This window comes from Sus scrofa, chromosome 6 (genome assembly GCF_000003025.6).
Source record: "Sus scrofa isolate TJ Tabasco breed Duroc chromosome 6, Sscrofa11.1, whole genome shotgun sequence".
Lineage (NCBI taxonomy): Eukaryota > Metazoa > Chordata > Mammalia > Artiodactyla > Suidae > Sus > Sus scrofa.
In genome coordinates this window covers 81,088,272-81,115,526 of record NC_010448.4, presented here as the reverse complement: position 1 = coordinate 81,115,526, position 27,255 = coordinate 81,088,272, and the positions used below count along the sequence as shown (strand labels likewise).

General features: G+C 48.7%; 2 protein-coding genes across 7 annotated transcripts in view; both read left to right on the top strand.

Moving 5' to 3' along the window:
• On the top strand, positions 2,250-25,872 carry HTR1D (5-hydroxytryptamine (serotonin) receptor 1D, G protein-coupled). Of its 5 annotated transcripts, none has more exons than XM_021093548.1 (3): positions 2,250-2,303; positions 2,720-2,804; positions 23,277-25,872. In XM_021093548.1, the coding sequence occupies exon 3, from the start codon at positions 23,873-23,875 to the stop codon at positions 25,004-25,006; it is 1,134 nt and encodes a 377-aa protein (XP_020949207.1). In that variant the 5' UTR covers positions 2,250-2,303; positions 2,720-2,804; positions 23,277-23,872; the 3' UTR covers positions 25,007-25,872.
• Positions 3,321-27,255, top strand: part of LUZP1 (leucine zipper protein 1) — a 138,944-nt gene continuing 115,009 nt past the window's right edge. Inside the window, exon 1 of one of the 2 annotated variants that reach the window (XM_021095506.1) lies at positions 3,321-3,401. The gene's annotated coding sequence lies outside the window, so the exon portion shown is untranslated. The remainder of the gene's footprint in view (positions 3,402-27,255) is intronic. The other variant, XM_021095509.1, reaches the window with a different exon arrangement.

The window sequence follows — 27,255 nt, the reverse complement described above, 5'->3', positions numbered from 1 at the left end:
TCGAGCTGTGTCTGGGACGTACACCACAGCTGACGGCAACACCAGATCCTTCACCCACTGAGCGAGGCCAGGAATGGAACATGCATCCTCATGGATACTAGTCAAATTCATTTCCACTGAGCCATGATGGGAACTCCTTAGATGCATAATATTAGGTTTTCCTCATCATAACCCTATGAAGTAGGTACTGTTATTGGAATCATTTTACCCGTGAGCAAACTCAGGCGCACAGAATTTAGATAACTTGTCCAGGGCTGCACAGCTACCAAGCAATGAAACCAAGACTCAAACCCAGTCTGATCACTAAGCCAACACTTTAAACCCCCACTCTGCCCTCAGACTTCCAAGGAGGAGGAATTAGAGGGATCCTGCTGAGAGAGGGGTTTTGGAACTGGACCTTAAGGGATGAGTCATGGTAAGCCAAGGAGGCATCAAAGATTCCGGATGTGAGGGGGATTCTGACCAATGGAAATGAAGGTCAGAATTTTCCACATGGGAGGAAAAGCATGAGGCAGGTTTGAGAAGGCAGGACACACAGAGTGGGAACAGACTGGGAAGAGCCTAGAATGCCAGGATAGGGGGGCCGGGACCTTTCCAGGAGGGAAGGGGTGGGACCGGTGCTAACTGGGCAGGGGATCCAGGTGTTTAAGGAAACCTGCTCTAATGAAGCATGGAGGATGGACTGGAAGAGGAGGAAGCCGATCAGGAAGTGCCCCAGGTTTTTTTTCATCATGGTAGCAGCAGTGGGGATCGTGATGGCTGTTGAAGACTTTCATGTGGGTATCAGAGTTCATGATCCCATGGGTTGTCTGCCTACCTTGTCTAATCATCTACTCCCTTGCTCAAAGCCCTTTCCTGGCTCCTATGGCTCAAGATAAAGCCTGGGCTCCATCACCTGGCATTCAAAGCTCTTTATAAACTGACGCCTTCCTGACTCTCCAGCCTCATCTTGACTACCTCCCCCCCACAACTCTAGAAATACCTACAGACTTGCAATTACCCTAACCAAATCCTCTCTTTTAGCTTCTGTGCCTTTGCACATGCTGTTCCTTCTACTTGGGAAATTCTCTGCTTCCCTTCCCGCTTATTTGCTCAAATGCCTTCTATTTGCCCTTCAAGGCTCAGCACAGGGGTGGCCCTTGTTCACCTCCCAGGTGGGGCATGTTTTCCTCTGAGCTCCTTACCTCGTCCCCCGCCCCACCCTCTGCCACACTGTGCTGTGCTTAACTGCTTGTGGGCTTTCTCTCCTGGCCTGTGAGCTTCCTGAGAGCAAGGACAGTGCATAAGATATCTGCTGGCCCAGGGTGAGGGTTGAGAGGCTGAAGTGAACCCTTTCCTGCAGACCCAACCTTTTCCTTAAACTAGCTTTCCAGTGGCACCAAGCATCTCTGGCTGCTTTTACTGTTAAGTGGGGTAAGCTGTTAGAATGTGCTGCGATGCTGTGTAAAGTTTGCCCCTCTCCCGTCCCTTCTGTTTCCCATGCTTGGTCAGGGCAGCTTCTAGGGCTGCCAGGGTCTTTTCAGTGAGGACACACACCCCAGGTGTGTCTATATTTACTCTTCCATGTGGATTTCCTGACTCCAGATCTCAGGCTAGGACCCTGGTAGCAGCTGCAAATGCTTAGGCAGTGCAGACAGGGCCCCTTCCTCCGCTGTGAATTTTCAATTTGGGGTATGGGCAGCAGTATCTATTTTGGGAAATGCCTACATTTGGCATTGGTCAATCTTCCTATTTCCTTTTTGGAAAAAGAGCCCAGGGCCCGAGGAGAGCGGAGAAGGCTGAGGTGTGGCTGCCAATAACTCCTGCCTATTTGCCAGTGATTTATTTGCCTGGGATTTGCACTAAGACAAAAAGAACCTTTGCATTATTAATGATCATTGATCACAGTCTTCCAAAAAAGAGAAAGACTGAGAGAGATGAAGGCCAATCATCAAATGGGTAAACCATGAGGGTGAAGTGTGGAAAAAGGAGAGGGCCAGGTGGGTAGAGAATCTGTAGAGTAGAAGGACACAGAAGGACACTGGAAAGAAAGTTGGGAGGAGGTGCTGAGTTTGGGGTGCGCCAGATGTCAAACAGCTGTGTGGGCTGTAAATAAACCATTGCAGTGGCTGCTGCCGCCTCTCCCTACACCAGTTAAGGAGACTTCAGGACAAGAACTGTTGCCAGGGACAGAAGGTCACTTCGTAATGATCAAAGGGTCAGTTCATCAAGAAGACATAACAATCCTAGCAGCGGAGGCACCTAATAACAAGGCTCAGAAATACATGAAGAACAAGGAGACAGAAGGCCAGTTCCAAGTGAGGGTGCGAAACCTAGGTGTGCCCAGCCCTGTGCCTTTTCCTGAACCTCTCGTTTTTCCTCTTTGTGCTTTGTCTTCTCTCAAACTGGTTCTCGGAACCAGGCAGATTCATCTCAGCCCCCAACACCTGCTGGAACCTGGGAGATTGGGTCGCTCGCTGAGAATCTGCTGCTTGAATGAGGGAGGAAGCTGTCCCTTCCTGCCTCTCTGACCTCAACTCCTACTACTGACTCCCCTGGCGTCGCTATTGCTTCCCCATCTTTCTGCAGAGGTCACTCCCTCACCTCCTGTCTTCGCTCAGATGCAACCTTCCCAGGGAGGCCTCCCCTGATCTGCAAGCCTGCACCTCTCTCCCTCTTTTCCCGGCTTCGTTCTCTCCATCCGATTTACCTCTATAAGCCCTTCGTACGTTTTACACAGGACATTCATGTAAGCGCCATTGGGCCCATATCTGTTGTTCACTGGTCTGTCCCCGGTGCCTAGCGCATACCTGACACAGAGATCAGTAAGTATTTGTTAAATGGGGGGGGGGGATATCTAGCCAGGGATAAACACAGGGGACAGGGACTGATGGAGGAGGCTTCACCAGGTATCTGGGCAGGGCCCACTTCTCACCACCCTCCGGACCCAGCCCGTCCTCTCTTCTACAGGTGGGTTCCGGGGAGGACCGACACCGGCTGGTGCCTTTCCCACCTCCCTTCCTTAGCGCCCACCCACCCCCGGGACTGGGGTTGCGGCGAGGGCGGAGGCGGGGGCTCGGAGCTCCCCGCCTCTCGGCCGGGACTGGAAGGGGCCGAGCCTCCCTCCCGGCGGGCGGGGGGCAGAGGGGGAGGGAGCCTCGCGGGGGAGGAGCTGGGGGAGGGGAGTGAGGCGGAGCGGCGGGCGCGGGAAGGGGAGCTTGGAGAAGGAGCCGCAGGGCGCAGAGAGGTGGAGAGAGCGAAGGCGCGGGCCAGGGAGGAGCCCCCCCGGGCGGCGGGGCCCGGAGCTCCGCTGGGGGTCGCGGCGATGAAGAAGCGGCCGCCGGCGAGGAGACAAGGCACTGCTCGCGGAAGAGGACCCGCGAGGGCGAGGCCGAGGTCCGCACCTGCGTGCCCCGAAGCGGGTAAGCGTTTGGAACCTGGTGGCGCCCGGGAGGGGGTGCGGGGCCCACGCAGCGGCTCGCAGTTTGGCCGTCCCGGTGTGAGCTGGTCGGGGAGGTGGCGCTCTCCTCCTCGCCCTGCGGGCCCAGGTGTCCCACCTCTCAGCACCTTCGGACGGGAGGGGCACGCGCGGAAAAGGGGTCCCCGAGGACCTGCCCAGCTGGAGGGGCGCGTCGGGGGCGCGGTTCGGAGCCCCAGGATGGAGGGTGGGCCGAGGCAGCACCCGGGGGGCGGCTGCGGGATCCCTGCCAAGCTTTCCGATTGCGGTGAACGGGATCGAGATCTGGCGGGGCCGGGGGCTGCGACGCCCCCACGTGGCCCCAGGCGGCGGAGGGAAACCCGGCGCCGCCCCCTGTCGGCCAGGTCCCAGCGCCGCGGGGCCGCCCCTTTATGTAGGGGAGTCGGAGGCGCGTCTAGCGGGGAGCCTCGGCTTCCAGACTAGCGTGGTGGTTCTGACTCGCTTTGTGTGACCTTGGGCGGGTCACTGCGTCTGTTCGAACCTCAATTTGCACAGCTGTCCAATGGAGAGGATAATTCTCCCACCCTGCAGGATCTGTGGGAAAAAAATTTGAATGTCTTTTTAAAAACTGTAAAGTTCAGTGCAAATCCCAGGTAAATTACATAATGGCAGAAATGGAAAGACACTAAGAAATCTGCTTTATTGCAGGTGCAGAGAGTGGGGAATAAATCTTGCCCAAGGTCATACTGCTTGTTAAGAGAATGTTAGACTAAAGTCCTTTGTATCACCAGCTCTGGGGAGGTTCAAGGATTAAGAGCAAGGACTCTCAGTCAGACCAGCCGCATTAGCAAACGGGGCTAGGCTATTTATTAGCTTGGAAAAGCCCATAACCTCTCTGAGCTTTGGTTTTCTCTAGTGTAAAATGAGGATTAGAACGGCCACCTCACTGGGTTGCTGTGCAAATCAAAGAGAGTCATTGCTCGGCACAGCACTGGCCGCAGACAACAGCTCAGGCTTTGGTGGCCATCATTGTTCTGGTTGGCAGGAGCAACCTCTCCCTCTCTTCATTGCCGACAGCTTCCAGTGTTTTTTAATTGACCATGCATTGTGGGTCTTTGCTCTCCTCTGGGTGGCCCAGCCACTAGCCAGGGTCTTAGCCTTCCTCACAAGGACATCAGGGGACTCTTTGCCAACAGCAGCCAGAAAAGCCATCTGAGAACCTGGGTCTTCTGCAGCCTTCTGTCTTATCCAGCTGTTGGGGAGAAGTGGGTGGTCTTTGTCATGGAGGCATCGGGAAGCCAGGACCTACAGGATGGCATGGGAGGGAGAGGGCAGGCCACCTGGACATGGCTGAAAAGGCCTAGGGCCTCTTCCCCTCCTAAAGGTGCATAGACAAGCCCAGAAACACAGAGATGCTTCCTCAGTTTGTCAGGTGCCTGGTGGATAAATAATGAGGGTGGATAGGCTGGCTCATCCCTTCTCTCCCAGGCCACAGATGGATGACTGTGCTTCCTAGGGAGAATGATGTGAATGTGAGCAGAAATACAGATTCTGGAGTTCCCGTTGTGGCTTAGCAGTAACGAACCCAACTAGTATCCTTAAGGATGCGGGTTCAATCCCTGGCCTCGTTCAGTGAGTTAAGGATCTGGGGTTGCCATGAGCTGTAGTGTAGGTCACAAATACGGCTTGGATCTGGCATTGCTGTGGCTGTGGTGTAGGCCAGCAGCTGCAGCTCTGATTCGACCTCTAGCCTGGGAGCTTCCATATGCTGCACAAGCAGCCCTAAAAAGCAAAAAAAAAAAAAAAAAAAAAAAAGAAAAGAAAAGAAATACAGATTCTCAGAGCTGGGAGTTCCCAGGATATGAGAGGTCCCTCTCATTGCAGAGATGACTCCCATCTAAGGCCCACAGAGGGGCAGAGCCCTGCCAAGGTCATCAGTGTCCTCCAGGAAGCTGAATTCAGCAGACACTGTTCAATCTTTGACTTGCTCTGAGGACTGCTCCTCCCCCTGAAAACACTGTCTTTTCCTGGCTCCTGTGACTTAACACCACCGTGTGTTTTTCCTCCTTTCTCTCTGTTGTTTTTGCAGGTTCATCCTCCTTTCTACAGCCATTAGCTGCTCCGCCCTCCCAGGCCCTGCTCTCGCCTCGTGGTAGACACTCTCCCTGCCCCATGGGCTCTAGTTACCGCCTCTGTGCACAAGATGCAGCTATGTATGTCTCCAGCCCAGATCGCTCTTCAAGCTGTAGATCCATGTTTGTTGTTGGTTTTCTGTTTGTTTGTTTGTTTGTTTTTGTCTTTGCCTTTTCTAGGGCCCCTCCCGCAGCATATGGAGGTCCCCAGGCTAGGGGTCTAACCGAAGCTGTAGCCACTGGCCTACACCAGGGCCACAGCAACGTGGGATCCGAGCCGCATCTGCGACCTACACCACAGCTCACAGCAACGCCAGATCCTTAACCCACTGAGCAAGGGCAGGGACCGAACCCGCAACCTCATGGTTCCTAGTCGGATTCGTTTCTGCTGCGCCATGATGAGAACTCTGATCCATGTTTGTTGTTAGCCAGGCACTGTTCTAGGCCCTGGGGATATAGCAGTGAGCTAGACAGAAGGTGTGTGGGGGGAGGGGCGCAGGGGAGACAAGCCATAAACAAACAGGCAGAAAGTATCAGATATGGTTAAGTCCTAAAATGAGCATGAAGCACGGTGATATGATAAAGGTTGAGAGATACTTAATGTTGGCTGATCAAAGCTTTACCAAAGGAGGTGATATTGAATGGGAGGTGGCTGGTAAGAGATGAGGTCAGAGGGGTGGCTGGGGAGTGGGGGAATCATATAAGGCCTTGCAGGCCATGGTGAGGATTTTGGATTTCTGAAATAAACAGGAGAGAGGGAATGTAATTACAAAAGCCTTGCATAAGAGTTACCCTGTGCTGACTGCAAGCCTATTGTGCTCCAGTCACTAGAGCGGGGAGGAAATAGGTGAGGCTTCAAGGAGCTTCCAGCCACAGGTGTACGAGACAAACAAACCAGGAGTCAGGAGAGGGTTTAAAGGATGGAGATTTTGTATCAGAAAAGGCTTCCTAGAGGAAGTGGCTTTGAGAAGGGCCTCAGAGAGTGGATTACTGTAGTTATATAGGAAGGGAAATGGGAAAGATTGCTCTTCCAGGTAGAGGGAACAGCCTGAACCAAGACAAATGCGTGTAGAGAAGTCAGGGAAGAGGAGACAGAACTTGTAGGGGAGTGAGAGTCAGGCTAGGTAGTTAGGGAGTCTGGGCTGTTCAAAACAAGGCCCTAGACCTGACTATTTATTTGCTGTGTAACCTTGAGCCAATTGCATTACATTTCTGAGCCTCAGCTTCCTCGTCTATAAAAGGGAGATAATTGGTTACATGCTGGAGGAGAGAAGGAGAGTTTCCTGGATGATCTAGTGGTTAGGCCTTGGTGCTTTCACTACTGTGGCCCAGGTTCAATCCCTGCTCTGGGAACTGAGATCCCACATTAAGCTGCTGCATACCTCACCCCCCGCCAAAAAAAAAAAAAAAAAAAAAAAAACAAGTGCTGGGGAGGAAGAGAAGAAGGGGAAAAGATTCCAAGTGTTGAGGATAGGTGAGTAAGAACAGATAATGCCTACAAAGGAAGAAACAGTCAGGAGGGGCTAGTGTGGATGAGGAAGATTGTGGCTCAGTTGAGTATAGGTTCCCTATGGGACGTCCAGGAGGAATGCCCAAAGGACATTTGTAGCCAGAGGTATAAGCAAGGGGTGGGGTGCAAAAGTAAAACAGTCACTGTGCTTCTTTCATTCATTCTTTGAGTAAATTGTTACTGAACCACTGTCAATATTGAGCCCAGAACATCTCATGGGGAGAGAGGCCCACGAGCACTGGAGGATGAAGAGAATTGTACAGTATGAATCATGGACAGGAGGCACCAGCTGGCATAGAGGAGAAAGGCGGACCCCGCTTTGGTGGAAGGAATGGACAAGTTTCAGCAAAGAGAAGTCAGTTGAATTTAGTCCTGAGGGTGACAGTGGAGTTGGACGGGTGGTTGAGGCAGAAGGGTATCCCACACAGAGGTCCCCGGGCTTCATGACTCACATGTCCCCCCTCCCTTCTGGAACTCAAGACCAACAGGAAGACAGGCAGTCAGCAGGTGAGCCCAGTCGAGGGGAGTCCAGTGTGATGTGTAAGAAGACCCGTGGGGTGCGGAGGAGGGAGCATTAGTTCCATCTCTAGCATCCAGAGAAACTTCCGGAGAGGGTGGAGGAAATGAGAGAAAAGGGCATTTCAGGTAGAGGGAACAGCTCAGAGAATGAGAGAATGTGTTTTGCAGGAGGATGTCTCAGCCAAGCTGGAGGTGGGGTCTCTTGCTGAGTGCAGATCAACAGGAGGATGAGAAGAAGGCTGGACTGTGCAATCTCTGGATAGATAAGCAATAGGAAAGGAAGATAAAGGATTTGACATGCATGGCAGGAAAGGTTCAGCTCTTCTTCACCTGGGCTGATTCCATCTGTCCTCCAGAGCTCAGCTTCAGAACGTCTTTTGGCAGGGGGGTGGGATCTTAGGGTTGCAGCAGGTTATTTGTCCTCCCTACATTCCCATGGCTCCACTGTCATCCTCTGTGGTCCCAGGTTCTAGGAGGGTTTCTGTGTCTTCCTAAGAGCAGGGTCCACACGTGTGTTGCTCTTGCTGACATGTAAACCTTAAGTAAAGAGCTATTGAATAGATGAGGAAACAGGCTCAGACAGGTTGAGTAACTTGCCTAAGGTCACAGGACTAATAAATGGCAGAGTTGGGAAGCAGAGTCCGTCCACCTAACTCCAAAGCTCTACCTGACTCCAAAGCTTACGTTCTCATCACGACTGTATTGTGCCTCCCAGCAGGGAAAGCAGATGGTGAATACTGGCTTTGGATCCTGTAAACACCAACAAATTCAGTGTTTAATTTCTAGGAAATGAATTCCTGTTGTTAGCACGCTGTTCATCCAAGTCTGGAGAAGACAGCATCTCTGTCCTGAAAACAATTTCACTTCCTCAGCTCAAGTCCCTTTAAGGGACCCAGATGTGTAGCATCTGGCAGGGAGGGGCAGGTTGAGCTCCAGGGCCAGGGGATGCAGCCCTAAAGGCTGCCTGTAGAGTGTGGTCTGCCCTGCCAGTCTACTCCCAGGATTACTCCCGTAGGGCAGAAACTCAGATGGGAGGAGGGGGAGACACTTTGAAAGTGTCAGAAGCATATGTGGTGTGAAATGGGCGTGAGAGCATCTGGATGCTCCTGTCCTGGATGCTGCTGCAGACAGGAGGCTGTGGAAGGAGCATGCGTGGGAGTCTGAGGACTTGGTCTCTGTGTGTAACTCTGTGTGACCTTGGGCAAGTGTCTTACCCTCTTTCTATGTCTGCACCGTCAGGGATTTGGAGCCGATGACTCCTGAGAGTGCTTCCTGCTCTGACACCATGATCCCTCTTAATCTCAGGGCTGGCATTACTGTTACCCCTCATACAACTCAGCGTGGTCAGTGGAGCAGTCGCATACCCTGGGAGCCTGTCTGAAATGCAGAATCTCAGGTCCTGCTCCAGACCCACAGAATCGGAATCTGCATTTTGGGGGGGAGAGGTTCCTGGGCCAGGAATCAAACCCACCCCACAGCTGTAACCAGAGCCACAGTAGTGGCGACCTCAAGTCCTTGTTGAACGAGTAGGGAACGCCTACATTTTTGTTTTGTTTTTTTTCTTTTTTGACCCTCTCTATCAGGCCAGATGCTACAGAGATGCCACAGATCTTGAGTGCCACAGCAGGAACTCCAACCCCTGTGTTTTTATTTTATTTTGTTTGTCTTTTTAGGGCCACACCAAGGACATATGGAGATTCCTAGGCTTGGAGTCTAATTGGAGCTGTAGCTGCCAGCCTCCACCACAGCCACAGAGCCACGTCTGCAACGTACACCATAGCTAACAGCAATGCCGGATCCTTAACCCACTGAGTGAGGCCAGGGATCGAACCCGCGTCCTCATGGACACTAGTCAGGCTCATTACCCATGGCAGGAACTCCCCTGCATTTTTAATAAGACTTTAGGTAATGCATGTATACATTCGAGTGTGAGAAGCACTGTAGTAACCACCCTCCTGCGCTTCTCTTTGGGCCACGCAGAGAAGGCAGGCAGAGGATTGTGTGCTGAGTGGGGGATGAAGGTGTCATGCACCTTCCCATCACTGGGCCTGGCAGAGAGAGACCCCATTCAGGCAAGAATGATGGAGCCTGGCACATAACAAGTACCCAGTAGAGATTTTTCTATTGTGCACCAGCATGTGTGGTTAAATATTTGTGAATAAAGAAGGGAGTGGAACTGACTTGACTCAGCACCTTTTCTGAGTGATGGAGCTTGGAGCCAGGTTCCCGTTCTAGATCTCCAGTGCCCTAGCTCTGGGACCTTAGGCAAGCCATTTCTTTGAGCCTCAGCTTCCTCCCTTGGGATATGGGTGTAATAATAGCTTCAACTTCAGAGGGTTGTGATCAGACTTAAATGAGTTGATATGGGAGAAGTGCTTTAAACAGTAAGTTTAGGAGCCCATAGCAAGCTCTTAATAATGTTGGCCATCACTTTACCACTGCTGCTATTCCTGACCCTGCCCACACGGCAGCACCCTGTACCATCCCAACCCTTTCCTGGGACTACACTATTTCTTTCATGAGAGTAGAGTCCCAAAATAACCCTTGGGGGGCGGTATCACCTGGTTGTAACCACTGGGTTCTAGAGCAATGCTCTGCAATAGAAATACAATGCAAGCCACACATGTAATTTTAGATCTAGAAAATTTAGAGGTAGCCATGTTAAAAAAACAAAAAAACAAAAAACGAAGGAGTTCCCGTCGTAGTGTAGTGGAAATGAATCCAACTAGGCACCATGAGGTTTTGGGTTCGATCCCTGGCCTTGCTCAGTGGGTTGAGGATCTGGTGTTCCCGTGAGCTGTGGTGTATGTTGCAGACACGGCTTAGATCTGGGCTTGCTGTGTCTGTGGCATAGCCTGGCAGCTGTAGCTCCAGTTAGACCCCTAGCCTGGGAAACTCCATATGCAGGTGCAGCCCTAAAAAAAAAAAAAAAAAAAAAAAAAAAATGCAGTTTGGAGTTCCCACTGTGATGCAGTGGGATAGGCAACGTCTTGGGAACGCTGGGACGTAGGTTCAATTCCCTGGCACAGTGGGTTAAGGATCTGGCCTTTGGCTTAGGTTGCAACTGTGGCTCGGATCTGATCCCTGGCCCAGGAACTCCATATGCTGCAGGGCAGCCAAAAAAGAAAAGAAAAATTATCAATCAGATATTTTACATTCTTTTTTGAACTAAGTCTTTGAAATCCAGTGTGTTTTACACTCACAGCAGTACATCTCAGTGGTTATATTTCAAGCCCTCAGTGTCCACATGAGGCTATTCTAGAGTGTCTCAGCGCTGGCTCTCAGTCCCAGCTGTGCCACGTGTTACCTTGGGCTTGCCTTGTGGCCTTGGGCTACTTCACCTCTCTGGATCTTGGTTTCTTCATCTGCAAAATGGGGAAAGCAACTCTGCCCCAAGGGGCAGTACGTAGTAGGGGCAGATGATGAGAGCTGAAAACCTCTTTGCCCCCTTTCTCACAAGCGTGGGACAATCTGGTGAGAGCCTTTGAATGCATTTAGTCATTGGAGGTGGTCGCTTCCCTGTTGAGGCTGGTAGCTAACCCAGGGCAAGGCTGAAAGTAGGCAGGGTTTTTTTTTTTTTTTTCTTGTGTTGCCCTACCTGTTACAGAGGAACAAGCTTTACCTGCCTTTGGCCTTTTAAAGATAACCAGCTTGCCAGTGATGAAGATAATCAGAGATCATCCAAGCCAGTGGATGCCAACCCTGGCTGTACCTTGGAAACACGTGGGGAGCTTTGAACACTTACAGTGCCTGGACACTACCCCTCAGGGGTGAGGCCTGGACATCTGGGTTTTTTTGTTTTGTTTTGCTTTTAGGGCTGCACCCAAGGCATATGGAAGTTCCCAGGCTGGAGGTCGAATCTGAGCTACAGCTGCTGGCCTACGCCACAGCCACAGCATCTCGGAATCCTAGCCATGTGTGCGACCTACACCAGAGCTCACAGCAACACCAGATCCTTAATCCACTGAATGAGGCCAGGGATCGAACCCACATCCTCATGGATCCTAGTTGGGTTTGTTAACCGCTGAGCCACACTTATTGACCTCTTGCCCTAGGCCAAACGTCAGGGCTATAGGAGCTAATAAGATATGTCCCTGCACTTAGTGTCCAGTGATAGAGACAGCCCTGTGTGGGAAGAGCTTCTGGGCATCCAGAATGACTAGGGTTCGGGGAGGATAAAACAGGCTTCCTGGGGAGATGCCAGAGCTTCTTCCTGAAGGGTGACTTAATTTCCGGGCAGAGGACACGGCAGAGACAAAGGTGTAGGGCAGGAAACAGCACTGGGGCATGGGTGTGACAGCAGGGTGCTAGAGAAAAAAACGAGCCAATCAGTGCTGCTGGGGTGTGCAGGTCAGAGCCAGCTAGGTTTGGAGGTGATGCTGGAAATGTAATTAAAGACCAGTTTATGAAGGGTCCTTAAACCAAGCTGTGGAGCTGGAACTTAATCCCAGGTGCAATAGGAGCCACTGGACTATTTTAAGGGAGTAACATGGTTAGACTTGTTACAAGGAGGATTCCAGATGTGATACGGTAAGAGAATGGAAAGGAGGCATGAGTGGAGGCAGGGAGACCACTGAAGCCAGAAAAGCCATCGGCCTGCAACAAGACAGTGGCAATCTGGGTAGAGAAGGAAAAGAGCCAAGGCAGAGTCAGGTTTAGGCAGTAGTACTGGTGGAATTTAGTCATTCAGTGAATGACAGGACTCTATCAGTCAGCTCTGGCTGTGTAACAAGCCATCCTCAAACTCCATGGATTAAAACCATGACATTGATTACAACTCATGCATCTGGAAATTGACTGATTTAATCCGAACTGTCCTTGGCATTTCTGTTGATCTTAGCTGGGCTCACCCATGTGTCTGCCCATCAGTGGAGGAGCTTTGTTCTCAGAGGGGATTGACTGGGGCCAACAGCATGAGCAGCTCTGCTCCATGTGTCTTATCTCCTCCTCTAGGGACTGGTATCTAGCCCACACATGTTCTTCTCCTGGAGATGGCAGGGTGCAAGCAGAAACACACACAGCCTCTTGAGAACTAGATTTGGAATTGGCTCACTGTCACCTCCGCCTCACTCTGTTAGCCAGAGCTAGTCCATGCTGAGCCCAGAAGCAAGAAGCAAGAAAACATATGTCTCCTCTTGACAAGATGGAGGCAGTGTGGGGTAGTAGAAACACCGAGCTGAGAGGGAAGTGGGACTTTGCTCTGTGATCTCGAGCAAATCACCCACCTCTTTGGGCCTCAGCAGTTTCAGCTGTTTCAATTGGCTTATATCATTTTAAAAGATCCTTCCAGGAGTTCCTGTTTTGGCTCATCAGGTTAAGAACCCTACATAGTCTCTGTGAGGATATGGGTTCGATCCCTGGCCTCATCCAGTGGGTTAAGGATCTGGCATGGCCCCAGGCTGCAGTGTAGGTCACAAGATGTGGCTCAGATCCAGTGTTGCTGAGGCTGTGGCCCCAGCTATAGCTCCAATTCAACCCCTATCCCAGGAACTTCCATATGCTGTCCTGCAGTTGTTTTTTGGTGTTTTTGTTTGTTTGTTTGTTTGTTTTTTAAAGGTTCCCTCCAGATCCTGTTTGCTCCTAGGGAGGGACTATTAATTACAACTAACGAAAATGTGTTGGAGTTCCTGTTGTGGCTCAGCAGTAACGAACCAACTAGTATTCATGAGAATGTAGGTTTGATCCCTGGCCCCACTCAGTAGGTTAAGAATCTGGTGTTGCCGTGAGCAGTGGTGTAGGTTGCAGACACAGCTCGGATCCAGGCATGGCCCTAAAAGGCAATACATACATACATACATACATACATACATATGTACATACATACATAGAATGTATTGAGCACCTACTACCTGGCTGGTGCTTTCTACTCAGCTCACCTGTGGCCTTGGTACTGTTATCATCCCTATTTTTCACATGAAGAAACTAGGCTCAAAAGGTTAAAGTTCAGGTCAATGTCTCCCTTTGACTAGAACTGGTGCCTTGGGTTCTTTGGCACTTAACCACTACCTTTGTGGCTAAACTTTTTACCAAAACAAAAGTGCCCCAAACACAAGTGTACAGCATGGTGTATTTTCACAAAATAAATAGACCTTGTTCAAGACATGAACGTGGAGTTCCCGTCATGGCACAGTGGTTAACGAATCTGACTAGGAACCATGAGGTTGAGGGTTCGATCCCTGGCCTTGCTCAGTGGGTTAAGAATTGGGCGTTGCCATAAGCTGTAGTGTAGGTCAAAGACGCGGCTCGGATCACGCATTGCTGTGGCTCTGGTGTAGGCAGGTGGCTATAGCTCCAATTAGACTCCTAGCCTGGGAACCTCCATATGCCACGGGAGCGGCCCTAGAAAAGGCAAAAAGACCCAAAAAAAAAAAAAAAAAAAAAAAAAGACATGAACATGACCTTCACCCAGAAGCCCTCCTCATGCTCCCTCCCAGTCACTACATCCCTCCCCTCAAGCACAAAACACTAGCATGACTTTCATCCATGTAGGTCAGTTTTCCCCATTCAGTTCATCATCTTGATGAAGTCTGACTCACGTGGGAGCCATAATGTTGAGTTTCTTCTGCTCTCCGTATGCCTGTGGGATTCATCCATGTGGCTCTGTGTGGTGGGGAGCTGGGGCTCATTCTCACTGACATGTGGTATTCTGCTGTGTGAATGTGCCCCAGTGTATTTATCCATTCTCTTGTTGATGTTTGTTTGGCTGCTTTCCAGTTTGGAGTTGTTCAGTAACGCTGTTATGAACAATTCTTGCACATGCCTTCTGGTGAACATTCGCACATGTTTTTGTTGGGTATGTAAATGGGAGTGGAAGTTCTGGGTCAGAGGTTTGGCTACTTTTTTTTTTTCTTTAATTTTTATATTTTTGGCTATACCTGTGGCATGAGCAAGTCCCCAGGCCGGGATTGAACCTGTGCCACAGCAGTGACCACGCCAGATCATTAACCTGCTGAGCCACCACGGAACTCTTACTTTTTATTTTTTGACATTTTCCAGATTTTATAGTTAGAGAAACTGTGGTGAAAGGTTGACGTGCTCAAGAAACTGATCACAGGAATTCCCTTGTGGCACAGTGGGTTAAGAATGTGGTGTTGTCACTGCAGCAGCTTGGGTCGCTGCTATGGCATGGGTTCGATCCCTGGCCATAGAAATTCCATATGCCATGGGCTCCCCACCCCCCACAAAAGCAACTGATTAGATTTCAAAACTTGCATTCAGATATTGATTGATTGATTGATAGACACACACTCATGTTAAAACTTTAAAGCTTTTCTCATATGTATTATTTCATACCACCTGCCTGACACCCCCCCCCAGAAGATAGACCTGATACCCTGATTTTACAGAGGAGAAGGCTGAGAACCATGGAGGTTCCCTGCAGGAGAGAAAGGGATGAACCAACAGCTGTGGGTGTGCTTTATAAGATATAAGCACTCTTCAGATTTGGGGACTATGGTTTCCCCCTCCAGGTCTCACTCATCCGTACCAGCTTCTAGGGAAAGAATAGACACCAGTTCCTCTGTGGGGGAGTTATTCTACTTCAACAAATCATTATCATGGCCTTGGTTTTTTTTTCCTCCAAAAGGTCGGATGTGCTTCTGAGGATACATTAAACCCATACATCCTCTTTGTTTCTGCCAAGGTTTTGTCACTTGCTTCAGCTAAAATAAAGATCCTTCTGAAAGGGGAGGTGACTAATCTTCCTGCTTGCTGAATGGGTGGAACACTGGGTAGGAAGCCTTAGTTAAGAGTAATGAAAAGGACACTTGCAGTGTGACAGCCACTGTGCCTTCTCTGAATCCACCCAGCAGTTCTGGGGGGTAAGGTCCTGGGACCCCAATTTATGGATGAAGAAGAAAAGCACAGGAGGCAATGAGATCCTGCTGTACAGCACAGCGAACTATATCTAGTCACATGGAACATGATAGAGGATAATGTGAGGAAAAGAATATATATATATGTGTGTGACTGGGTCACTTGGCTGTATAGTAGAAATCGACAACACTGTAAACCAACTATAATGGAAAAAGTAAAATCATTTAAAAACGTTCTTAAAGTTGAAATGAATGGACAATAACTAGTAACATGAAAATATAAAGCAAACCGTTAAAGGTAAGCATATAGTCAAATTCAGAATACTATAATATTGTAATACTCTGTTAATCATTTAACTATACTATGAAAGTTAAAGGATACAAGTATCAAGAATAACTGTAGCTGTAATAATTTGTTAATGGATCCACTATATAAGAAATGATAAAGTGTGACATCAAAAACATAAAATGTGTTGAGGATACATTAGGAGAGCCTTTATATGTGATCAAAGTTGTGTTATCAGTTTAATATAGACTATTATACTTATAAAAAAAAGAAAAGAAAAGCATAGGAGAGAGTTCCCGTTGTGGCTCAGCGGATTAAGAACCCAGGCAGTGTCCCTGAGGGTAGGAGTTTGATCCTGGCTCTGCTCAGTGTGTTAAGCAGTGGCATTGCTGCAAGCTGCAGCATAGGTCACAGATATGGCTCAGATCCCTGGTTTCTGTGGCTGTAGTGTAGGCTCCAGCTGCAGTTTCAATTGAATCCCTCGCCTGGGAACTTCCATATGCCACAGGTGTGCTCCTAAAAAAAAAAAAAAAAGAAAGAAAAGGAAAAGAAAACTGCAGGAGGTGAAATGACTTGCCTCCATCCCACAGTAGGGATTGTTTGGTGGAGAGGAACTGAAAATCTTCGATCTGATTACTCTTTCTCAGGGCCTCTTGGGTCCATTTGAACTGGCTTAACTAGAAGAAGTGTGAATTGGTTCAAATGAGGTTTCCTGGGTCCAGAGGCTTCTCATGGGTCAGGAGCATCACTGGGCCTGGAGGTTGTTCCCCTTTCTCTCTCTCTGCTCCTTTCTCTGCTCCATTTTCCTATCTTTCTCTGCAGACCTTATTTTGTTTGTTTGTTTACTTATAGCTTTTCTGCTTCCCCCCCCCCCCCGCAAACTTGCCCTGGCCATGGTCATAGCTGTGGCCTGACTCCCACCCCAGCATCCTTGACTTCCTCCCCCTCCATCATCTCTCTGCCCAACTGCTCACAGTCTCTGTACTAAATTCCCAAGAGAGAATCTCCTGGGCTCATTTTGGCTCACATGTCCACCCTGGTCAGTCAGCTGTGGTCACAGGTGGTCTGTGGACCAAGTTGGGATTGGGATCCAGGTCTGTCTGCCTGCTTTTTCCCCTCCCATTCCTCTGCAGAGATGCTGGAGCCAGGGGCTACCTGATGTGGCTGGAGTCTGTATGATCAGGACTCCAGGGGATATGCTGCTGGGCTAGGGGGAGGCTGAGGAAGGTCCTCACTACTGCCGTGCTGGCCCCTGGGGGTGTGGTGAGGGTAAACTCCCTGGTATGGTTGGTAGTTCTGACAGTGGCCAACATCACTCACTAAAATTTCTGCTGAGGGAGGAGACCTGAACAAGAGACCTAGAGAAATCAGAGAAGTCAGCATTTACTATGTTGGGCATTTGGATCTGACATGTTCTTACCACTTTTCCTCAAACTCCTATGAGGTGTAAATTATCACTTCTATCCCTGAGGGACATAAGTTTAAGTGACCTGCCCAATGGCCACAGCAAGAAAGTGGAGCAGTGGAGATTGGGACCTAAGACCACCTTAGCCACTTGCCTCCAGCTCTGTTACCATGGTTACGTTTGTTTAGGACTCTATGGTTACAACACATCACATACATGGTCTTAGTGGAACTACTAATACCCCCTTGGGGCAGTATAGTCATGCTCATGTTCCCGTTTTACCAATGAAGAAACTGAGGGTCAAAGAGAAATCATGATTTGCCCGTGATTCCCCCACTGGATAGTGGCAGAGCTGGACCCAGAACCCAGATCTTCAGGACTCAGATATATCATTAGATATTAATATACCAAAATCAATGTATCAGTTGGTTGGAAGTATGGTTCCAATGCTACCAATGCTGGTAGTGCGGTTCTCTTTTTATAATGTAAAAATTGATTAAGAAGAATTACAAGGAGTTCCCTTTGTGGCTCAGTAGGTTAAGAACCCAACATGGTGTCCATGAGGATGCTGGTTCGATCCCTGGCCTCTCTCAGTGGATTAAGGATCCGGCAATGCTGTTGCTGCAAGCTGTGGCCTAGGTTGCAGATGCAGCTAGGAGCTAGTGTTCTCATGGCTGTGGTGTAGGCTGGCAGCTGCAGCTCTAATTTGACCCCTAGTCTGGGAACTTCCATATACTGCAGCTGCAGCCATAAAAGAAAAAAGAAAAAAATTATAAAACGTATCCCCTACAAAAGAGTATGCCATATATTTGGATTAAAGGACAATAATAAATATCCATGTACTCACCACCACCTTAAAAAAATAGAACATCGTTGATACCTTAAAGTCCCTCTGGGATTACATTCCCACCTCCTTTCCCCTCCAAGGATAACGGCTTTCCTGAGTTTTGTATTTAATGTTTCTTTGCTTTTCCTTATGGCTTTGCCACATATATTTATATCCTTAAACAGTTTGTTTCTTCTGGCATGTTTTTGACGTTGGCACTAAGTGTTATGTTTGTGAAAATCATCCAGTCTGATGCAGGCGCTTTGGTTTACCCAGTTTTGCTTCTCTGTAGCACCCATCGTAGGAATGTGCCAAATCCTGCCTTTCATCCCGCTGCTGATGGACACTTGGGTGGTTTCCAGTTGTTTGCTGTTACAGTCAGTCCCACCGTGACTGTTCTTCCATCTGCTGGGGAACACTTCGGAGTCTCTCTGTCTGACATACCTGGGAGTGAAATGACTGAGTCATAGATTATCGTTACATCTTTAGATTTAGGACCAAATTGTTTGCTAACAAGGGTCCTTCGGTTTAGACTCTCCTGGCGGTAGGTGACAATTCCTGTTGCTCTACATCTTTACCAACTGATAGGACTCCATCCAATTAAAACTTTTTATCAGGAGTTCCCCTTGTGGCTTAGTGGTGACGAACCCAACTTGTATCCCTGAAGACATGGGTTCAATCCCTGGCCTCTCAGTGGGTTAAGGATCGGGCCTTGCCCTGAGCTGTGGTGTGGGTCGCAGACATGGCTTGGATCCTGCATTGCTCTGGCACAGGCTGGCAGCTGCAGCTCTAATTCGACCCCTAGCCTGGGAACTTCCATATGCCACACCCAGGGCCCTAAGAAGACAAAAAAACAAAAAAACAAAAAAAAAATTTTTTTTTAATCTATCTGCTGGCTGAAGATGGAATCTCACTGTTGTTTCAATTTGTATTTTTTATTTTGTTATGTCATGAGAGAGAGGTTGTTGACTGTAGAGCTACAGTCTGTATCTCCAAAGGTAGCTGGACTGTGGGGAATCCCCCCAGCTTTGTTCAGGCTGGAGACAGGAGGCAGGAGAGGAGGGAGGAGGCCTCAGAATCATTCGGGTAGTTTCCTGCCAAGCTACAGCCCGGCATTCCTGACCGAGGCGATCCACCCTGTCCTTCTTCCCAAGATGTCACCCACCAGCCTCTCAGGCCTTTCTGAGCCCACACCTTTCACTGGAATGAGGTCACTGGAATGCCTGGAACCCAAGGAGTGACCGCCTGGGTTTGTGAGGCAAGCGCGCCGGCCTTCCGTGAGACATGACAGCACCTGCCTCACCCAGACCATCTGGAGGGATGAAAATTCCAAACAGTCCAACCCGACTTCACATTTCCCCTGTGAACCAAAGTAGGAGGAAATCTTTAGCCAGGGGTCTTTGGGGTGGAGCATGGGACAAGGGGGTTAGGGTGGCAGGAGGGATCACCATTTTCACTTATCACCATGGGATCCCAAACCAGCTACGCTCCTAGAAGCACACATGCCTTAAGGCTTTTCTTCCTGAACTGAGGCAGTGTGGAGATGAGTGGAAATTTCAGAGCTGGCCCTGGACCGAGTTTTTCCACTTCCACCTGGATGACCTTGGGCAGCTGATATCACCTTTCTGAGCACTGGTTGGCTGATTTGTAAGTTGGGGGCCATAGGTGGAGTGACTCTTAGCCACAGGGCTAACCCAGCACCTGGAACATACTAAGAGCTTCATGAAAGATATTGTGATAATATCCTTCAAACTTTGGGAATGTTTTAGAGCAGGTGGCTTAAGATTTTTTTGTTTGTTTGTTTTTTGTTTTTTTGTCTTTCGTCTTTTTCAGGGCTGCACCCGCAGCATATGGAGGTTCCCAGGCTAGGGGTTGAATCGGAGCTATAGCTGCCGGCCACAGCCACAGCCACAGCAACGCCAGTTCTGAGCCATGTCTGCAACCTACACCGCCTGCAGCTTACAGCAATGCCAGATCCTTAACCCACTGAGTGAGGCCAGGGATCGAACCCTCAACCTCATGGTTCCTAGTGGATTCGTTTCTGCTGCACCACAATGGGAACTCCAAGATGGGCTTTCTTAATTAAAAAAGAAAAGAAAAGAAAAAGGATGGGTTTTCTTTTTCTTTCTTTTTTTTTTTTAGGACTGCACCTGTGGCATATGGAGGTTCCCAGGCTAGGGGTCAAATCAGAGCTATACCTGCCAGCCACAGACACAGACACAGACACAGCCACAGCAACATGGGATCCGAACCGCATCTGCAACCTACACCATAGCTCACTGCAACACTGGATCCTTAACCCACTGAGCGAGGCCAGGGATTGAACCTGCATCCTCATGAGTCCTAGTCAGGTTTGTTAACCACTGAGCCATGAAGGGAACTCCCAAGATGGGTTTTCTTAAACTGAGATTTTTCCCCCTCTTCTAGGCATATATTTTCTAAAAATGAAGCCCTTGCAATTTGGGGGTGAGGTGGGAGGGAGACTACCACATTGCACGTTTAGCTTCTTAATGTTCTTAATGTTTTAAAAACAATCAGGAGTTCCCTGGTGGCCTAGCTGGTTAAGGATTTGGCACTGTCTCTGCTGTGGTTATTACTGTGGCAAGGGTTTGATCCCTGGCCTGGGAACTTCCACATGCCATGGGTGCAGCAAAAAAATTAAAACAAATTAAAAGATTAAAATCAACTGGAGTTCCTATAATGGCACAATAGAATTGGCGGCATCTCTGCAGCACCAGGACACAAGTCTGATCCTCAGCCTGACACAATGGGTTAAAGCATCTGGTATTACTGCAGCTGCAGCATAGGTCACAGCTGCAGTTCAGATCTCATCCCTGAGCCTAGGAACTCCATATGCCAAAGGGCGGCTGAAAAAGAAAAAAAATTTCAAATCAAATCAATCACCAGACATAGACTGAACCTTCCCAACAAAGCCCTGAGCCAGGTAGACAGGAAGGGGAGTAGGATGATAATGATTCTTGATACCTTTCAGCATTTTAGTGGGTTTCAGAGGCTGACCTTGCCAGAAGCTATGAAAGCTCCACAGCAGCCCTAGTTGGCAAATGGGGTAGCTCCTGTTTGGGGAAGAAATCTGAGACCTAAGGACTTGCCCAAGGTTTAGGAAGGCTGGGGTAGAACAAGGATTAGAGCCCAGATTGCCCCAATCCAAGCCAGACTCTCCCTTGTGCCCTGCTGCCTTCCACACATGCTGCCAGCCACCCCCAAACCCTATCCCCTACCTGCCTTTGATCTTGCCTTTCCAGCCACCAAGAATGCCATCCCTTTTAACTCCTGAAACCCTTCTTTTTTTTGGCCACACCTGTAGCAAGTGGAATTTCCTGGGTCAGGGGCCAAATCTGCACCACAGCAGTGACCTGAGCCACTGCAATGACAATACCGGATCCTTAAGCCACTGCACCATAGGAAATTCCTAAGCCCTTCTCCTTAATGTAGGCAACCAGGGGAACAACGTGCATCCCTTAGGGATGATATTGTGGGAGTTCCTGTTGTGGCTTAGCAGGTTAAGAACACAACTAGTATCTACGAGGATGCAGATTGACTCCTTGGCCTTGCTCAGTGGGTTAAGGATCCGGTGTTGCCAAAAGCTGGGGTGTGCTTGTATCCCGCATTGCTGTACCTGTGGTTTAGGCTGGCAACTGCAGCTCCAATTTGACCCCTAGTCTGGGAATTTCTGTATGCTACAAGGGGTAGCCCTAAAAAGAAAAGAGAATGATATTGTGGAAGCGACTGATGAAGCATTGTTTGAAATATATTACATTGAAAAACATACAAACTAGGAAACAAATTCATACATAATAATCACATTTTTTTAAAAGTATGTATGTATGTGTATATATATTCTGCCTTGCCAGCTCCATCCTAGGATCCTTGAAACCATGGGCCTGCTTCCCTTGCTGGGCTGTGAATGCTCTCAGGGCAAGACCTATTTTCCAAGTTGACCTGGAAAAGATAAAATGAATTATAGGAATTTGTGATGGAGTTGTAGCATTCCACACAAGGCAGGGGGAGACACAGTGGGGCTGTGGATAGGGCTAAAGGGTCCTGACATTCTTTTTGCCATCCTCATACCTCCAGGGACTGCCTGCCAGGCCCCAGGGACTTCAGACCCCAAGGTCTTGCCCATGTCCTAAGTACTGAAACGCAGATTCAAGTCTACAGGCACCAAGGAGAAAAGAAAACAATTCTTCAAGATTTTTGTGACTGGATTTCCCGTTGTTGCACAGCAGACGCGAATCCGACTAGGAACCATGAGGTTGTGGGTTCGATCCCTGGCCTCGCTCAGTGGACTAAGGATCTGGCGTTGCTGTGAGCTGTGGTGTAGGTCACAGACATGGCTCGAATCCTGAGTTGCTATGGCTGTGGTGTAAGCTGGCAGCTGTAACTCCGATTAGACCCCTAGCCTGGGAACCTCCATATGCTGAGGGTACGGCCCTAAAAAGCAAAATAAATAAATAAATAAATAATTTTAAAAAATCATTTAAAAAAAAAAAAAGACTTTTGTGACTAAATTTCCAATTTTCATTTGGAAAGCCAAATATACTTTTTGCATTTAAACTTTCACCATGAAAAATGCTCAGGATTTTACTTTTTGCAGTTAATTTCTTTGCTTAACAAAAAAGTGGGTTTTTTTGTTTTTGTTTTTTTTTGGCCACACCTGTGAAAATTCCTGGGCCAGGAATCAAACCTATGCTGCAGTAACCACCAAGTTGCAACATCGACACCAGGTACCTAACCCGTTGAGCCACACAGGAACTCCTACAAAAAGATGTTTCTGTTTCTTTTTGTTTTGTTTTGCTTTAAGAGTCATGCATACTAACTTTAGGAAATTCGGAAAATTCATAGGAATGGAAGAAAGATCACCTCCACCTCCCCAGTTCTTAGAGAAATGCATTGTAACAATTTGATATCTTTCCCAGTGGCTTGTGAGTGTGTGTGTACAGAGTAATTTTGTTTAGTTTCCTTTGTTGCTGAATAAATAGGACTATTTCTGATTGACAATGTACAGGACCGATTTCATGTACTTGTAACAAGCCTGTGATGCTTCCAAGAGCTATGCCGCTTTACCCCCTCTGGGAATTGTGGGGGTGAGGCACACTACCCTCCCCTGCAGTCTCCTGACATTTCTGAGAATGCCAGTTTCGCTGCATCACTGCCAGCACTCAGCAGTGTCCTTTTAATCTTATGGGTGATCTCAAGTGTCTATGTTGCCCTTCTAGAACCTAACTCTACTTTTTTTCATTCTTTAACCCCCAGAACTTCTGAACATGTGCCCTTCTCGATGAACCCACAGTGATCTGTTTGTTTTGCCTTCTTACCAGCTCATGCATTCTTCGAGTCTTGGTAACCGGAATGTTTTGTCTGTTCAGGCTCAAAACGTTTCAGTGGGACAGGAACCAAAGTTAAGTACCTCATCATGGGTCCTGACGAACCTGGGAAAACTGTGAGCTGTTGACTGCACTGCCTCTCTGAATCAGCTGGTTCTTCTTTTTGTCTTTGGTTTTCAAAGCTCCCCAAAGGCAACCTGAAATCCAGAATCTTCTCAGAATAGGATGGGGGAAAATTCTGAAGTTCTCATTAAACCCAGTTATCTCTCAAGCTTTGGAAGGAGCCAAAATGCCAAAGGCAAGAATTCCAGAGCTTTGCCGACACTGTTGTGATTTCCTGATAAATGTCTAACAAATCCAGCATGTGTCCACTAGGCCTGGCCAGCTGCTGGGCAAAGTTCCAGAACAGTGAGACATCTTGGGATTCATCTGGTTTAGGAAAGACCTTTAACTCCCAGGTGGTAGTCACCTCAACGTTCTTTAAATAGTCAAGTGTTGATGTCTTTTCACTGTGGTCTGTTCTGATGGCTGACCCCTACCAGCGTGAAACAGAAGGATGACCTTTTTCTGTGAACAGGACAACTGTGAAGGAGGGAGCTGTGTGTGTGAAAGTCTGTGGGAAGAGAGAGCCACCTAGAATGTCCCCACCAAACCAGTCAGTGGAAGACCTTCTGCAGGGGACTTCCAACAGATCCCTGAATGCCACAGAAACTCCAAAAGCTTGGGATCCAGGGACCCTCCAAGTCCTCAAAATTTCTCTCGCTGTGGTCCTCTCCATCATCACACTGGCCACTGTCCTTTCCAATGCCTTTGTACTCACTACCATCTTCCTGACCAGGAAGCTCCACACTCCAGCCAACTATCTCATTGGCTCCCTGGCCATGACAGACCTCTTAGTTTCCATCTTGGTCATGCCCATCAGCATCCCATATACCATCACCCAAACCTGGAGCTTTGGCCAACTCCTGTGTGACATCTGGCTGTCTTCTGACATCACATGCTGCACGGCCTCCATCCTGCATCTCTGTGTCATTGCTCTGGACAGGTACTGGGCCATCACGGATGCCCTGGAGTATAGTAAACGCCGGACAGCGGGCCACGCGGCTGCCATGATTGCCATTGTCTGGGCCATCTCCATCTGCATCTCCATCCCACCACTCTTTTGGCGGCAGGCCAGGGCTCATGAAGAGATATCAGACTGCCTGGTGAACACTTCTCAGATCTCCTACACCATCTACTCCACCTGTGGGGCCTTCTACATCCCATCTCTGTTGCTCATCATCCTCTATGGCCGGATCTACAGGGCCGCCCGGAACCGCATCTTGAATCCACCGTCACTCTACGGGAAGCGCTTCACCACAGCCCATCTCATCACAGGCTCTGCAGGCTCCTCGCTGTGCTCGCTCAACCCCAGCCTTCATGAGGAGCACGCTCATTCAGCCGGTTCCCCTCTCTTTTTCAACCACGTGAAAATCAAGCTTGCCGATAGTGTCCTAGAGCGCAAGAGGATTTCCGCTGCCCGAGAGAGGAAAGCCACTAAAACCCTGGGGATCATTCTGGGGGCTTTTATCATCTGCTGGTTGCCCTTCTTTGTTGCATCTCTGGTCCTCCCCATCTGCCGGGACTCCTGCTGGATCCACCCAGCCCTTTTTGACTTTTTCACTTGGCTAGGCTACTTAAACTCCCTCATCAATCCAATAATCTATACTGTGTTTAACGAAGAGTTTCGGCAAGCGTTTCAGAAAGTTGTCCATTTCCGAAAAGCCTTGTAGTCTTACTTGGTGGTGACTCTTGTTATCTTTTATGTCCTGTATCCCGATTGGAAGTGTATTTTTTATTTTTCCTGAGAATTGGGTTAATCCTGATTCCTCAGGTTTGGGTTCAATGAGTAGAATTGTTCAGCATTCTTTTTCCTGTTGTCTTCCTGGCCTCTAGTCACCAAAAGCTGGGCAGCTGTGTGAAAGGGGACAAGACTTCACTTGGTGTAAGATTTTCATGGTTCACGCATGTTGGAAAGAATGTGACTCACAGGATTCCCCATCGATGCAATGCCGGCAGAAAGCTGCCTGACTCTCTAGAAAGACCCCAGGCTGAAAGGGGAGGGCTTTCTGGTCTACCTAAGTTTTCTATGGCGCTCAAAAGAGGGTAGATGAGATTAATGACCCGAGTTGAAAGAGAATTTGGAGTCAGAGAGAGGACTTTCCATTCCATGTGGCATCTTGATTGGAAAACAAGACCCAGGTATTTCTTTCACCAAGTCCTTCTTAGATGGACTCTCACTCAGTTCTTCATGGGGAGAGGTTCAGCATTTGAGGCTCCAGTGATTTAGAGTAACATATTGAGAAGCCAGGGGTAGGAGCATGTGGGATGGTTGGAATCAGATCAGCTACCCTGTGCCCATCGTCCTTCCCCCACCCTCTGCATCATGCTATTCTGCATCCTCCTTTCTGCATCATCTTAATGTTCTGAAGTTAATACCCACAGTTACCCCCCATTGAAGCAGATTGACAGGGTGGTCAAGTTTTAAATGGAACACCATTCTGAATTTTTTTCCTGAATTATTTTTTTATATCCCATTCTCACTAGAGATCTTAAAGTGTTGAGTCTTGCCAAATAAAAAGCATGAGACATCATGATCAGTAAAGTCTTTGAGTAATTTTTCCCCCTCTCCCTGGTTGTGGAAGCCTTTCTGTTAATTCAGTCCTTAGCATGTATTGAACACCTGGCATTTATTGTCTCATTAGAGCCTCAGAACAACAAAAGTCAGTATAACATGGTGGTTTGAGCTGAAGACCTGATACCTCAGTTCAAATCCATGTACTACCAATTTCTAACTGGGTGACCTTGGACAGATTTCATTTCTTTTCCTTTTTTTTTTTTTTTTTTTTGTCTTTTCTAGGGCCACATCCGTGGCATATGGAGGTTCCCAGGCTAGGGGTCGAATCGGAGCTGTAGCTGCCGGCCTACACCACAGCCACAGCAACTTGGGCTCCAAGCCACGTCTGTGACCTACACCACAGCTCACAGCAACGCCGGATCCTTAACCCACTGAGCAAGGGCAGGGATCGAACCCACAACCTCATGGTTCCTAGTTGGATTTGTTAACCACTGAGCCGTGACGGGAACTTCTGGACAGATTTCTTAATCTCTCTTCGCTTCACTTTCCTAAAATGTAAAACGAGGAAAACATAGGTATATTGTGGTTTTTTTTGTTTTGTTTTTTCTTTGCTTTTTAGGGCTCCACCTGTGCATATGGAAGTTCCAAGGCTAGGGGCTGAATCGGAGCTGCAGCTGCCAGCCTACACCACAGCCACAGCCATAGCAATGCCAGATCCGAGCTCTGTCTGGGACCTACACCACAGCTCATGGCAACACCGTATCCTTAACCCACTGAGTAAGGCCAGGGATTGAACCTGCATCCTCATGGATACTAGTTGGGTTCTTAACCCACTGAGCCACACCAGGAACTCCAAGTTATTGTATTTTTTAATGCAGTGCTTGGTATAAGAGCTCTTATCGCTTTAGGGATATAGGAACTTACCCTTTCAAGGTAAGCGATATAAAAATAACAGCTATGGAGTTCCCTCTGTTGCTCATTGGGATTGACAGCATCTCTGCAGAGCCATTCTTTTTTGTTGTTGTTGTTGTTGTTGTTATTGTTGCTATTTCTTGGGCCACTCCCGTGGCATATGGAAGTTCCCAGGCTAGGGATTGAATCGGAGCTGTAGCCACCGGCCTACGCCAGGGCCACAGCAACGCAGGATCCGAGCCGCGTCTGCAACCTACACCACAGCTCACGGCAACGCCGGATCGTTAACCCACTGAGCAAGGGCAGGGATCGAACCCGCAACCTCATGGTTCCTAGTCGGATTCGTTAACCACTGCGCCACGACGGGAACTCCTGCAGAGCCATTCTTAACCCACAGCCCCACAGCATGAACTCCTTCCTTCCTTCCTTTCTCTTTTTTCTTTTCTTTCCTCTTTCTTTCTTGCCCTTCCTTCCTTCCCTCCTTCCATTCTT

Coding starts and splice junctions, on each gene's coding strand:
- HTR1D (XM_021093548.1), top strand. CDS start 23,873: ATGTCCCCACCAAACCAGTCAGTGGAAGACCTTCTGCAGGGGACTTCC.